This window comes from Myotis davidii, unplaced genomic scaffold (assembly GCF_000327345.1).
Source record: "Myotis davidii unplaced genomic scaffold, ASM32734v1 scaffold194, whole genome shotgun sequence".
NCBI classification, from domain to species: domain Eukaryota; kingdom Metazoa; phylum Chordata; class Mammalia; order Chiroptera; family Vespertilionidae; genus Myotis; species Myotis davidii.
The window spans coordinates 3,161,597-3,176,961 of NW_006286673.1; the positions used below are offsets into that span (position 1 = coordinate 3,161,597).

The 15,365-nt window shown below is 52.8% G+C and overlaps 1 protein-coding gene across 1 annotated transcript in view; it reads left to right on the forward strand.

Annotated features, from left to right (window-relative positions):
* Positions 1 to 15,365, forward strand: part of LOC102761469 (double-stranded RNA-specific editase B2) — a 68,662-nt gene that overhangs the window by 22,480 nt on the left and 30,817 nt on the right. The window contains exons 3-4 of the mRNA XM_015560304.1: positions 3,803 to 3,954; positions 9,962 to 10,130. Coding sequence (XP_015415790.1) covers positions 3,803 to 3,954; positions 9,962 to 10,130 — 321 coding nt within the window. The remainder of the gene's footprint in view (positions 1 to 3,802; positions 3,955 to 9,961; positions 10,131 to 15,365) is intronic.

The following is a 15,365-nucleotide window of genomic DNA, read 5'->3' on the forward strand; positions in this document are numbered from 1 at the left end:
CTGCCCCTACTATACACGTTTTACCCAGATGGGTGGCATCCTTCAAGCACCAGCAATGTTGCTGTACAGGATGGTCAAACATTGAAATTGCAGACACCTCCCCGGGATTCTAGGGCCTCCTTCCAGGAAACCCCTGCTTGCCTGTGAGCGACCGTGACTGCAGCAGACCATCTGCAAGGTGCACATCCCCCCACACGTAGGAACATGTCACACCCCCATTGTCACACACCCATTCCATCCGATGACATTTTCTATTAAAACCTTCAGGGTGTCTTAGCTCAGGCTGCACCACAGCTTGGGACCTTAATCACTGACGCTCAGAAGGAGGCTGATCATCCAGGGTCAAGGCGCCAGCAGCCTCCATGTCTGCTGTCTATTAACCCTCTTCCTGGGTTATGAAGTGTCTTCTGGCTGAGTCCGGGCATGGAGGGGCGAGGAAGTTCGCTGGGTCTCTTTATAAGGGCACTGATCCCATTATGGCTAAGGCCCCACCTTCATGACCTCATCACCCCCCAGAGGCCCACCTCCTAGTGTCAGCAAATGAGTTTGGGGGACACAAACGTTCAGTGCATGGCAGGGGGTCTCTAGGTGACAGCACAGCACACTGCTGTAAAGGCACAGGCAGCTGGTGCGATGCTCTATTCATGGGGCCAGAGTGCATGAAAGGTCAAGGGCACCATTCAGAAAGAGGGCTACAGCCACCCCATGGCTCCCCATGCTGCCCGACTGTCATTCACGGTGACTCACCCTCCGAACCCCACACACAAGGAGATGATGGGAACTGTGGGCTGTCTGGAGGGTGCAGAGGCGTCTCCAAGGGGGCAGCCCCCAGCTCTGACGTAAGGTGCCCCTTTCCTGTGGGCTTAAGGGAAGGCAATACTCTTTCCACCACCAGCCCCCAGTTGCTCATCTCAGAACTAGCCTTGCATTTTACAAAGAAAGAAAACCTCACAGAAAAGCCCATCTCTGGGAGATGGCGCTGTCCCTCCTGGAAGCAGAATGGTGGCGAGGGAGCTGAGGGAGGGGACTGTGCTTGTTACCCAGAGCAACGCCCCGCTCCCTGGCCCACTGCATTCCAACACTCCAGCTCCATTTTGACAAAGTCGTGCCCACTTCAGAGAGGGCCCACTTCCAGTACGTCCAGGACTTTCACCTGCAACCTGCAGAACTGCTAGGGTTTGCACCTGCCTCTGCCCGTGTCTGTCTCCTATTCTGACAATTTCTCAGCCAAGGACACTTCTTACAGAGCGAGGATTTATTCTGCAAGACTAGCTGCTTCCTCTCAGATGCTGGGCTGTGAGACAACCTGCCCTTCAGTTTCCCTTCCCCAGGTCTCATCCCATCCTGGGCCATGGGGCTCAAATGCCACCAGTCAAGCCCAGGCCAACTTCCCATGGCCCAGCCAGTAGCTCTGTTGCCGGGAGCCAGTCCATCCTTGCTGTTTCAAGGGACCTGGCATATAAGGCATACTGTTCTTAATATGTTTTCTCACCTTCTTGGCACTATGTGTTTTAACCAAGGTCACCTCTCCGAGAAAGGTTGTTTCCCCAGGTAGGGATTTTCCTCTGAAGTTAGAGAGGGAATAAAACCTCTTAACTAAGTGCCAGGTGGGTAATCAATCACTTTAACTACAAACAATCATGCTTAAGCTACATAATCTTTACTCCCTGGAATGGAGATAAGAAACACCCTAACCTTTGGAATAGAGATTGATAGGATTGGAATCAACTGGTATAAATACAGATGTAACAAGACAACAGGACACAGAACTTAGAACACAGAACTTAGATGAAGAACCTAGAGACAGAACCCCTGGACCTGCTGGGGTTGGCGCCCGGCATCTAGAGACAGAACCTGGCTACAGAACCTGGTTAGAACATGGCAAGAGAACCTGACTAGAACCTGGTGACTGAACCTGGCTGGAGAACCTGGACAGAACCTGTCTGGAGAACCTAGTAAGGGAACATGGCTACAGAACCTGGCTGGAGAACCTAGCAAGAGAACATGGACACAGAACTTGGCTGGAGATCCTGGCTAGGCTGCTGATCAACTGAACACTGTCTCTGTGTCATTCCTTCTTCGCCGACTCCATCCACACCTTTGGGGACCCCTGGACCTGCTGGGGTTGGACCCCAGCACTCTGAGTGCACCTGAAACCTCAGCCAGGTTCAACTCCAACCCTGTCCTGCACCCCACAGCCCCGGTGTGCCCACTCCCAGACCTTGTACCCTAGACCACGACGGAAGTGGCCGGTGGTGGACCTTAGATGCTGTCTCCTGCCTGCCACTTCCCTGAGCATGGCTGCAGGGGGCTGTTCTAAAAGCAGGGGCTGTCCAGACCCTGAGGAGGATGCTCTCACGTTGGGATGTCCCGTGTTCTGGGCAGCCTGCTGGAGCCGCCAGGATGCCCTGCACTGGCATCTCCACAATCCAGAGAACTGCAGGTGACATGAGCCTTGTGCCCAGCTGTTTGGTCACCGTGACTTCATGGCTCTGTCTTTGTCAGAAACGTGTCTTCCTGCCTCTCCAGCTGTTCTGCATCCTTTGAGATGGCGTTTCTCCAAGCCACGGTTTCGGGGTGCCAGGGGCACAGAGAGTGACTCCTGCATGTCGCTGGCATGTGCAGTGGCCATGCAAGGGCAGGAAGGGCCAGAAGCATGCCAGGCTGGCTCAGGGAAGCAATGCATGACCCTGGCATTGAGCTGCAGCCCTACTGTGGAAGTGGCCAGAGTTGAACGTGGGGACAGAGCTGCAAATCTCTCCAAACATGGGAAGGGTTTCTCCTAAATCTCCAAGAATATTCCAGTTATCCCTAACTTTTCTGTGGCACTGAAGGCACAGGGCCCACACGGACCTTGGGCTGGCTGCATGCTGGCACCAAGCCGCTGGCTGGCAGGGGTTCAGCCCCGCCCCACCCCACCCCCCGGGGGGGATTAAGCAAAGGTTGAGGAAAGCCAACAAAAGGCAGCGAGTCTCGAACAGCCACCCAGCAGGGCAGGCTCTGCGTTTGCTCCAAGGTTGGGGGGTGGCGTTTTGAGAGAGTGAGGGGGCCCTGGCCATGGAAGGAGCAGAGGCAAGGAAGCAGAAGGCTGGTGGGGTGCCTCCAGGGCTTCCTGGGGAGAGAATGTCTATTCTGCTGCCTGTGTGAGCTCAGATCCCGCAGAACAGAATCCATCACCAATGGGGCAGGGCGTGTGAAAGCAGCCAGAGCGGCAGAAACAGGGCTGTGCCAGTGACAGTGGGGTGTGTTGGGGGGGGGAGAGCAGGCAGGCTCAGCACCCAGTGGGGCCTCAGCACCTCGGGGAGCCAGGGGTGTGATGACTGTGGGAGGCGTCCAGGGCAAAGGGCATGCCCTCAAAGGCTGCAAGCCCTCAGTGCTGGAGCAACCCCTGGCCATGGCTGGACGCAGAGCAAGTGGGTCCGTGCGCTGGGTTCCTCACTGGCTGGCAGCCGAGCTCTGCCTCCTTCAAAGTTCCCTTCTCCTGTGAATACAGAAACGGGGTGCCCATGCAGGCCGTGCAAAACCCACAATCCCGCAAGACCGTGAATCCGCAGGCTTACATGCATTACCCACGAGAGCCGGGCTTGGGGGAAGATCAGTCCGGATGTGAATGTTGAGGGAGGCAGACAGGACGGGTTTCCGCTGTGTGTGCCTTCACATGGTTTCCCCTACTCTAGAAGTTTCCATGCAAGGGTGAAGAGGAAAAAAACGGGGGAATAACAACAAAATGGGACAAAAGCACCCCCAATCAGGACGTGTCCATCTAGTCCACAGTCGTGACCCAGCCTCTTTCTGCCCCCAGCAAGCGGCGAGAGGACTGGGAGCGCTCCGTATTCGTGCGGCTGAAGGACGGCGGCTACCGGCTGAGGGACAACACCCTGTTCCACCTGTACGTGAGCACGTCCCCCTGTGGAGACGCGCGCCTCCACTCGCCCTACGAAATCACCAAGGACCGTAAGCAACAGCGTTTTTACCTTTTTCACCAGCCCTTGCTCTCCTGGGTTGGGGCCTCGGTCCCGGGCTATCTGTGCCCAGACCCTGCGTGTGTGGTGTGGCCGGGCCCTGAGACACTGGACACAGGAGGTGTCTGCCATCCTGTGTAGCCATCCCTCTCAAAGGTCAGTCTGAGAGCCAGGACACGGGAGAAGAGTGATGTGAAATCTGAAGTTAGCTCTTTCATTGCGTGGGTCCCCACTCCATCTCAATAGGTCAGAAACTCCCCGGCCCAACTGGAGGACAGGATGACAGAGGGCGGGGCCCGGATTTCACGGAGTGGCAGCACACCCAAGCTGCTTTCTTTACCTTCTTTGCAACTTTGGGAGAATAAAACTCAGTTTTTTTGTTTGTTTTGTTTTGTTTTGTTTTTAGGTTTTTTTAGTTTTTTGTTTTGTTTTGTTTTTTACAGAGGGGAATGGAGAGGGATAGAGAGTTAGAAACATCGATGAGAAAGAAACATTGATCAGCTGCCTCCTGCACACCCCCTGCTGGGGATGTGCCCACAACCAAGGTACATGCCCTTGACCGGAAACGAACCTGGGACCTTTCAGTACGAAGGCCAACACTCTACCCACTGAGCAAAACCTCTTACGGCTAAAACTCAGTTTTTTAACAAAGCTTGATGCCAGGCAGCAAAGACACCTCCCCAGGGTAGCTGGCATCACTCAGAGTTCGCGCTGACCCCCTCGTGAGACCTGCCCTCTGGGACTTCTCAGAGAAGGTGCCCACGGGCCCACTCACCTCCACCACCAGGGGGGCACCGCGTTCCAGAGCGAGGACACAGCGGGGTCTTCGTGTGGGTCTGAGGGTCAGTGTCTCCATGTATAATAAAGAGTGTGCAGCTAAGAAAGTCTATTATTGATAGTATGTGCGTGTATATTGTGCATACACACCACACACATGTACATGCACGCACACCCTCCCAGAAACTGCATGAGGCAACTCTCCTGACGTGGGCCATACATTAAGTGTATGTGCGAGATGAGGGATCCGCTCCTAATGAATGGTGGAGGCTGAGGGACAACACTCTGTTCCACCTGTAGGTGAACCAACTTTCATGGCCCCACCTCCTCATACCATCTCCCCGGGGGTTAGGGCTTCAACATGAGAACTGGAGGGACACAAACATTTGGTCCATACAACAACCCCATTGAAAGTAAGTGGAAGAGCCAAGTCTAATGAGAAGCAAGAGAGTGGAATCCACTAAGTACCCGGGACCTTTCCAGGTGCTACCCTGGCGTGATGAGAGGTTGGGGTGGGCCTGGCCCCAGCAGTGGACGCAGCCCTGCCTCCCAGAAAGAGTTCTGCCGGCCGCAGCCCGCTGGAGTCACACCAGGGTTCCCTCACTCCCACGCCAGCTCAGAAAGAGAAAGAGGAAAAAATAACACGAAGTCATTCATTTTTCTTGAGAGGTTCATCAGACCAGGCCTGCATGACCCCAGCCCACCTAATACTGTGAAATGTGGTCCATTTAGCTACTGGAATTATCTTTCCATTTTCACTTGAAAGGTTTGGCATCAAGAAGACCCAGACAAGGGCCCTCAGGGTCTGGAGGGAGGCCCTGCAGGCATGTGGACTGGCTTTATCATGCAGCCTCCTCCCAGCGGGAGCCCCCATCCCGCTGAGCCCGCTGGTCCCCACAGAGGGGCAGTTCTAGCTCATTGGACTCCCGCCTCTGCACTTCAGGCACCTGCTGTGGCCTCCCCAGCCCTTGACTCCAACTTGCAAAGCCGGGGGTTTAGAAAAACAAAACAGATATGTCTCGGATGCACCCTGGGGTTTGCTTCCAGTCACAGGCGTCTTTTATTTCATGGTGCTTTTTAGAAGTGGCAGGTGCTGCTGAGGGGGGGAAATAAAGCATTTCCTCACATTTTGTCCGCAGATATGCCAGGCAAAAATGAGGTGCTGCACCCGAGTTATTGAGGCTGGCGTGTCTCCCAATGCATTCTACTGGGGACACTGAGGAGGGGCCCCTGGCCAGCTTGTCCTGCAAACCAGCTGCCAAGAGTCCTACCATTATCATCATCACCATCCTCAGCTTCACCATCATCATCACCACCATCACCTTCCCTTACCTGTTCAGTAAGGGCAGGAAACCCAAATTCCTGCTTGAAAGGGCAGGACCTCCTGGGAAAGTTCTTAAAATGCAGGTTCCTGTCGCCTGTACTTTCCCCAAGACTCTGGTACGTTTGGTGTGGCGGGGCCCCAGGGTCTGTGCTTTCACCATTCACCCTGTGCTTCTGAGGATAAGGATCACCCATGTTTTGAGCCACCAGTTTGGAAACCCCTAACCTGCCCCCTTCCCCGATTGGGCGTGTATCTCCTGCCAGTGTCGTGGGAAGGTCTGCATGCTCAGCGCGTGCGCTGGGGTCTCTACAAAGGCCAAGCAGACCCGGCAGCAAGGCCTTTACCGGTGGGGCCAGAGCAGCTCCAGCCACAGGCTCTGCCTGCGGAGGTCTTGATCTGACCCTCTCAGACAACCACGTAGATAATTTCACTTCCTGTGCAGCTCTGGGAGGCCTGGGCTAGACCCAAGGCAGTGCTGACAAGACCCTGAGCTGACTAGAGTGATGCTGGGCACTTCCCTGTGGCTGTAGGACAACTACTGTCCTCCCTCAAGCTCACCAATATTCTTAATTCAAAGTTCTCTCTCTTGGCATGTTCTTAAATAGCCTGATAAAGTCCATTCTTACTGCATTTTCCCAAGAATTTAATAGCTTAGTGCAATTCTCCAACCTGTTTCGCATAAGACACCACAAAAAAGAGCACAGTTGTGTCATATCTTAAACATGTGTGCTAAATGTCTCGTATGTCCTAGTCCATGTATTGTACATTAGGGCAGTTCAAGAGACAAGCCCACAATCCCATAGGAAGTCGGGGAACCTAAGTACTTCCTGAAGTCCCTGTCTTCAGGTTTGCCTGCTGAGTTACAGAAACATGCCCTATGTGTCCGTGCATCGTAGGATTAATGAATGTAAATGGCCTCATTATGCACTATCCTCACACACTGTCTTCATCAAGTAAGACAAAGGACACCCACGTGATCACATGACAAATACTGTAGACATTATTAAAATAAATTCTAGATTGCTTCACAGGTATACTTTCTAGAATATGCCTTTTGAAGATGACTTGAAACTTAAAAGTTTATTTGATGTTTAAAAGCATTTTCTTTCTTTCCTATACCTGTTTTCCCATGTCTGACTCTCTTTCTCTCCCCTGTTGCCTCGCAGCAACCAGGTGTTACCTTTTAGCTAGATCTTGGCTCCTAGGTGGACTTCTTCAACTGTGATTTATCTCCCCCTCTCATTGATTCTGTCCTAAAAAATAAAATAGTCACCTAACAGTTTCCTAAAGAGTATTACCACCCTCACCCTATCATGACATCAGTCTCCAAAGGTAAGGGTTTAGATTAATAAATACCATAATAAAGAGTCTGGTGACTTGGACAATTAGCATTAGACTAGAATGTACTCATGGATTTGGGAGTGTATATGTGTGACAGCAGGCAGGATTTTCACGTTTCACATCTCTGCTGTAGGGCACACCGTAAACTCCCTACAGGTTATTGAAGTTCCATTCCCTGCAGTTTCTGGTTCACTTGGCATTTTGTTCCACTTGAAGTAGCATCTTTGACTCTCTCCTGCCTCTCACAATGAGGCACGAGAGAGCCAGAGGGAAAGGGCTCTGTAAGATCATCAACACTCAGAGCCCAGGGACTGATCATACTCATCAGGAAGCTGGTAGAGAAGGCAGCCTGAGCGTTAACACCTCCAAAATAAACACTTCTCAGGAACCTCTCCTGCACCTGACTCTTCAGGAAACATTAATGTGCCAAAAACCTTGGGTTAGCTCCTGAAACCAGCTGTTAAGTCAAGCCAGGCCTCCCTGTTGTCATGGCATTACTAACTGTAGGGTCTATTTCATGGGAAGTTAGTTGTGCAGAAAGAAGAATAAAATTTGAGAAAACCCTACAATATAATAAGCACTTTTAAGTTCTGGAAAATGGCACAGTAGTAGAAGCATTGAGAGAATGTTATGAATACTATAATCACCAGAAAGAGAGGGACAGCAAGTACCATATTCCCTGAGAAACTATCCCCCACATGGAAGAGGCAAGGTACTAACATGTGGTAAACTGTGGAAACTGTTAGGTATGCTCGTCCTCTACTCTCCCAAGGCTGCCGGCCATAGGAAGTGATGTGATAAAGACCCCTCCTGGACAGTGTAAAAAGCTAGGTCAAACCAGAGGGCTCACATGATTTTGATTGATAAGAACTATTCTATGTTCAATTTCTCATCTTCACTCTCATAATCTTTGTCATGATCAACATCACCATCATAATCACCATCACCATCATCACCATCATTACTATCATCATCATCAGCTTCACCATCACCATTGTCATCACCATTACCACCATCACCACAATTACTGTCATCAGCATTGTCACCATCATCACCATCATCGTCACTGTCATGATTCATGGTGCCACTTAAAGCTGCAACAAGGGGCGAGGGCTGGGTGTTCCTTGTCTGTGCCCACCCAGGCTCAGCCTCTGTCCTTGGTTCTTCCTTCTGTGGATGACTCACAGACCAGTCCAAACTGGATCTCATTAAGTACTCACTTGGTAGCAGGATCACAAAGCAATCTGAAACCTCTTGAATGTTTACTTTCTCTGAAAAGTATGGCTATCTTTCTTCCAATGAGATGGCCTTGGGGTACTATGAGTATGTAGTAAAAGAAGTTTAGCTCTTAGAAATGAGAAAACATACTGGAAGTTACTTTGAGATCTGTAAGAGAAGGTGCCTGCATAAACATGTATATTATCTATTATTTGATGTATTCGGTAAGTATACATGAGAGAGTAATCCCATCTCCACAACTTCTAAAACAAAAATTGAAGCATTTTAAAGAAAGCATCTAGAATCCATCCATGTCATCATATGTAAAGTAAATGTAGAAATCACTGTACTATTTTGTAAATAATGTGTGTGCAAAGAAGTTAACCATTTCCAAATTACAGTATAATCTAGACAATATACAGAACTTTTTTAAAGAAAGAAAAAGTAAATATAATCATCCCCTCGTTCATGCTAGTTCTCCAGATAACTATGGGTGGGGGTACATTGTGTGTGTGTGTGTGTGTGTGTGTGTGTGTGTGTGTGTGTCTGCATGTGTGGAGAGAGAGTTCTGGAAAGGAAAGGATAAAGAACACAGAGCACAGGCATTAGGGACCCACAGGGACCCATCCCTAGGCTCTGTCACCTCATTCCTGGGCATAGCAGACCCCTGCCTCACACAGCCCTGCCCTTCAGTAACAGCCAGTACTGTGTCCTCTCTCATGTCATCCCCACAGCCTAGGAGGCAGGCACCAGTATTACCCCAACTTTAGTATGAAGTCACTGTGTCACCATGGTTTTAGGCTATGATAGGGCCAAGATTAAAATCCAGACCAGGGAGGGCAGACCACAGCCCTCAGACCAGTCCCGCCCACTGTCTTTTCTGTGTGGCCCGTCAACTAAGCATGGTTTCACAGGTTTAGATGTTCGAAAGGGTGACAAGAATACTACTACTTCATGACATGTGAAAATGACGGAACTCAAACCTCAGTGTGAATAGGGAGCGGGAGCGCAGAGCCCCTGGCTGTGCTGGCCTGGCTGCTGCTCCGTGCCTGGGCAGAGCTGAGGGCCTGTGACCAAATGGCAGCAGCACCTCAGACACGTGCAGTTGGCCCTTTCCCAGTAGGTGGCCAAGCCGCTCCAGGTGGTGCCCTGGAGCCCAGCTCTTCACCACAAGAAACTCCTGTCCTGGCGCTGACATGTGCTTCCCTGTCCTAACACATGGGCAGTGGCACTTGAGATGTTTCTGAGTGCAGACCTCCCCTCCCTCCAAGCTGGGAGCCTGTGTGTCTCTGGGCAAACAGGGTGCCAGCCACCTCACACACCACCTCTCATCTCCTAGTGACCAGCAGCAAACACATCGTCAGGAAGTTCCGCGGGCACCTGCGCACGAAGATTGAATCCGGGGAGGGCACCGTGCCTGTCCGGGGCCCCAGCTCTGTGCAGACCTGGGACGGCATCCTGCTGGGTGAGCAGCTCATCACCATGTCCTGCACAGACAAGATCGCCAGGTAACGCCCCTCCCCCTCCGGCAGCCCGAGGGACAGCGGGCACAGGGAGGGTCTGTCCCTCCCTCACAGACCACTCTCTGAGTTTCCCGTGTTCCCGGAGAGGGTGCCCTGAGCAGGTCCAAACTGCCGCTGCAAACACGCACAGAAACACACAGGGCAGGTGCAGGTCCCCGTCAGACAGGTTGGGCACTGCCAGGCTCATGGCATGATCAGGAGGCAATGCGGGCCCTCCACTCAGCCCACCTGTGCTCAGCACACCCGGCCCCACCTTGCCACACACACACACACACACACACACACACACACAAAAGATAGATCTCCACGTCCAGGAATATTGATTTGATGGGTATGGATACGGCCTGGGTGCCGGGACTGTGCACAGAGCCCAGCTCCCTGCGTTGCAGAGAGGCACACCCTGCCCCCCACAGTGTGGGGAGTGCCCTCTGAGGTTCTGAACTTCCCTAAAACCTGACAAATGTGTGAGAAACTGGCGCACCTATGCTGCCGGCTGGGAGGCCCCCACCCCATGGAATGGTCTTTTAGAAGGCGTCCTCCAAAGGCCCCCCTGGAGGCTCTCAGGGAATCAGCCCCGCCAGCAGGGGGAGAGGGACTTTCAGGGTGTGGTCCTCAGGAGACACTCCGCGGTCACCGTGAATAGGCTCCAGGAGTGGACACCCCCCAGGAGCCCTTCTGTGACTGTGTATGGAAAACAGGCCCCACCCGCTGGAGGGAGGGAAGGGGCCCCTGGGGGGAGTCAAACGCCCTGATAGCCGCACCCCTCCAACCGTGGTGTTAACAGTGAGGTGACGCTGAAAAACCTGTGTTAAGAGTGAATCAGAACTTCTTTTGGAAACCTGGAGGGATTCGCTATTCAGCAATCTATCAACCAAGTAAAATCAGTGCAGTCTCATCAAATGTGGTCCCACTTCCAGCCATGTTGCCTCCGAGATGCTCCACATGGGGAGTCCTGGGGTCAAACCTCAGCAGATGAGAAGGCTGCTCTCATGTTTAGGGAGAGTGAGGTGGGGGAGGGATGCCAGGGCAGCGTCTCAAACCCCCCGCCCTCAGGACTAGAGGTAGGGTGAGGGGGCCGGGTTCCCAGAGCACCCAGGCCACGGGCACTGTCCCAAGCATGTTCCCAGCATGTGGATGCCCACAGGCTGGGATTGTCTGTCCTGTTGTCACTCAAAGAGTATTTTACCCAGGCCTGGCATGTCCCTCTGCTCCGGAAACGTGTGCTGAGGGTTGAATGACTTCTTTACCTGTCATAATTCAACTTACTCACCCAAGGCTGCCTTTCTCCTAGACACCAGAGAGTAGAGCAGTCAGAGGCGGCCGCAAGGGTAAGGGTCCCTCCGTGGACTCAGGAGCAGGGCAGCTCCAGGGTGTGGGGCAAGAGCCGCAGGTGCTGCAGACCCCAATGAGGTCCCGCCTTCTCAGGGCCTCCCTCCCTGCTCTCAGATAAAAGCTCGCCCCAAGGACAGGGGATCCGAATTCTCACAGGACTTGCCAAACAGCTGCAGGAGAGACAGGGCCATTTGCTGCCCAGGTTGAGAGCATCTAGCCCAGCAGAGGGGACAGGAGGGCCTAATGACAATAAACCAAAGCACGAACTCTGCATCTTCGGGAACAGCCGCTGTCTGCAGCCAGCTCATCTTTCAGAGAAGATGTGTTCCTACTGTGAGGTAGTTTCACCTGCTCACGAAGCAGGAAAAGGGAGCCCTTTTCACCTGAACCAAAATCCTCTTGGTCACATGGGGTCCTATCTAAATTAATTCTCTCCCTCCCTAGAAAAACAAAGTGAATGAATGCTGTAAAACTGAAAGTTCATTATCTCTGGGACCTTAAACGTCAATAGGCAGCAAATGAAACGCAGCTACAGAACCCACGCTGCATTTGTTGTCACAGGTCTGCCGAAGGTGATGTAGCTGCTCAGAGTCAGGTTCTGCTCTTTCTAATAAAACCTGCTGGGAACAGCAAGTCCACAGCGCACCCCTCCCGGAGTGCTCAGACAGTGCCGGATGAGAAAGACTAGCATGCTGTTGAGGAAGCGTTCAGGTGTGCGGGCCTGGTGGCCTCGGGCTCTGGGCCACTGGGGGACAGCCCTCCCTGAACGGATCTGGGAATCCACCCACAGTGCCAGGTGGATTCGAACTCAGTGGGGAGTCTCTCACGCACCTCGTTCTGGCCCCCAAATCTGGTGGCGACACACCGAGAGCCACCATGAGGTGGGGAGGAGCCCTAGAGGAGGAGTTGGCCCCAAGTTCCCTCTCCCCCTCACTCGGTCCCCGAGAGCCCACCCCTCCCTACTGCTTCCTTGTCATTTGTTTTCTCCCTCACCCTTTCCTTTCCCCTTTCTCTGTCGTTCCTTCTCTCTGTCTATCTGTCTCTCTGTAAGTCTCTGTCTCTCTATTCTGTATCTGTCTCTCTGACTCTCTGTTTCTGCATGTGTGTCTGTGTTGATCTCTATCTCTCTGTCTCTGCTGCCTATTTCTGTCTGTCTCTCTCTGTGTGTCTGTCTCTCTCCCATCCATCTCTGCCCTGGACACGCCGCCACCTCTGCCTCTTCTCACACTTCACGCTCACACTCCCGGCCTCCCACCAGCCCACCCCCCAACCAGGACCTTGCCTGGCAGGCTCCATCCCCACTGCTGACACACCAGGAGTTCCTTCTACTGGCGGCTCCTGTGTCTGAAGGGGTTCTGTGCATCACAGAGAGGTGCACATGTGGCTCCTCAATGACACTTGCTGGTGAGGAGGAGGAGGAGGAGTGATGAGGAGGAGGAAGGTAAAGAAGGAAAATGCCACCAGTGGTGAAGGGGCCTGCCTGCGCCAGGCCCTGGCAGCTGGCAGCCTCCTCACCTTGGCATGTGGTGTCTGTGCATCCACCAGAGTCAGACCCGGCACAAGGTGAGGACATAGCGCTGAGGCACCAGCTATCTGAGAGCAGGGCCACCGTCGCCACTTTTGAGCGGGAGCATATGTTATGCTAATGATTCAGACCAGAAGCATCTGTGGCGTGCATTATTTGTGCACGGGCTTCGAAAAGAGACCATCTGATACTGTGTGTTCATCTGTCCTGTGCAGAATCAAAAATTAAACCTGGGGTTTCGGTAACATTCCAAACAAAAGACCTTTCATCCACAAATGCAGACAAACTATTCCAGCTCGGCACGTGGAGGTCAAAGAACACAGAGATGTGGAGGTCATGGTCCCTTCCTCCAGAATCTACATGATGATTCGCGTGGCTATAAAACCTAGAACCAGGATGTACTATTCCCGGCACAGGGCATGCTGGAGCCAGCGTGGCCCACAGAGCCGGCCATTTTAAGGCAATTTTGAAAGGCAATTTCAAAATTTAATTGAAATTAAATTAAGGCAATTTTAAAAGGCAATTTCAAAGGCTAATTGTTAAACACGGCCATTATTAAAAATTAAACTATGTAAACTTACAACTAAATGTGTTATATTAAAAGAAAGGCAATAAATACCCAAATTTCACTACTTTCCTAATTACTTTACTACATTTTTTTTATTATTTTGCTCTTGGTGTTATTAGCACCCACTGTGTCTGCAGGTGGGGGTACACGTCACTGCTCATCTCAACCCAAACCTGCGCTCAGTGCCAGCACACTGGTATTGACTTGAAGTCGGCCACAGGGATGGTGTTTACACCATGGAAACTGGCAAGACCTACAAATCAGTGCCAGTTTTTTTTTCTTTTTTGAGCCAACTGTTACCAGCCTACCACTGAATGTAAGGTCCTGAGAGGTCTTAAACTTGTGTGCACAGAGGCTGGAAATAGCGTGTTTGAGGCTGGCTCTGCTGTCTGTCCTCTGTCGGGAGACAGTGTGAATTCACGGATCAGGAGCCCAGACTCGGCGTGTGTGAGGGCAGAACACAGGAGGACAGCGGGATTGGACAGACCCCTTTAACTCACAGACTTGTGGAACCAGCCGCAGCCTCTCAGGGATGACCCTTGTCCCACGTCAGTGGGGAAACAGAAGCCATGAGTGAAAACCCACCTCCAGCTCTCCCTCACTTTGCAAGAATGTCGTCATCCCATTCCTCATCCTCGCTCCACCCAGCCTCTCGCTTCTCCGGGGTCCCCTCTGCACATGCCTCCTCCGGCACACCTCCCTGTCATGCCTGCACCCTCTGCCGGCAGCGGACCATGTCATCATCACATCAGCTCACCTTTCTCATCCTCAGAAGTAAATCCCGAAGCCCCACGCACTCCTGGAGTCACAGCCGGAGACTTTCTCTCTGAGCCAGTCTCCTGAGAGCACTGTCCACGCTCACCTGGCTCTCCATGAGCCTCTGGCCTCCTGTGCACCGCTGGGCAGTCACGGTCACTGAGCTCAGGAAGGGAGTCACTGCCCTCCTCCCAGTCCCTGGGGCAGGTGGCTCCTTCCACCTGAGGCGGGCCCAGGGCCTGATCCCTGAGAGCAGAGGCTCCGGCTTCTACTCAGCGCCCAGTCCGGTCCGCCTCCCTCCTGAGAACACCTCCCACCCAGTGACCTCGTGGCTCACGTCCCATCAGCACCTTGCACACAGGCACGGTGAGTGCGGACCTAGGAGATGGTGAACAGTGGGCAGTGGACTCAGGGACAGGTGGACTCGGGGACAGGATGAAACGCTGTCCTAACACGCGGCCACCACGGCGCTTAATCCCCCAAAGCCGCGTCAGGGACACTGTCAAACGGCAGAGATAGAGCCGGGTGCTGTAGAGCCGCTCACAGCTGTGCTTGTTGCTGACATGACGCTAGCGTCAAGAACACAACTCAACCAGTAGTGAGTGTGAGGAACCAAGACCTGTATCGATCCCGGAGCATGGATACTAGGGAAGACAGAGGCCTGCTCTGACTGTCAATCATACCGTCTGTGTGATTGAAACGCTATGCTTCTCTGCACCCCTCACGGGACACCGACGCTGTACTGAGGGCCCCGCACTCGGGAAATACTGGGTGAAGGAAACCTCCTCTTCAGAATGGCTACTATGGGAACTATGAGCGGTGTGGCAGCACAGAGCCCACCGGGAACTGACGCCGCGGCCCTCCCAGCGCCCCCTGCCGGCGGCCTTGGGTAGGTGAAAACCGCGTCTCTGCCAACTCCCTATGCCTGTCCTTCTCAGTGGCCACAGCTAAGAAGTTCAGTGTGCTGCCCATAAACATTAGGGATGTGTCTATCAGCAATGAAAACGACTGATCTTCTTGCCCAGGAAATCTCCGGGGA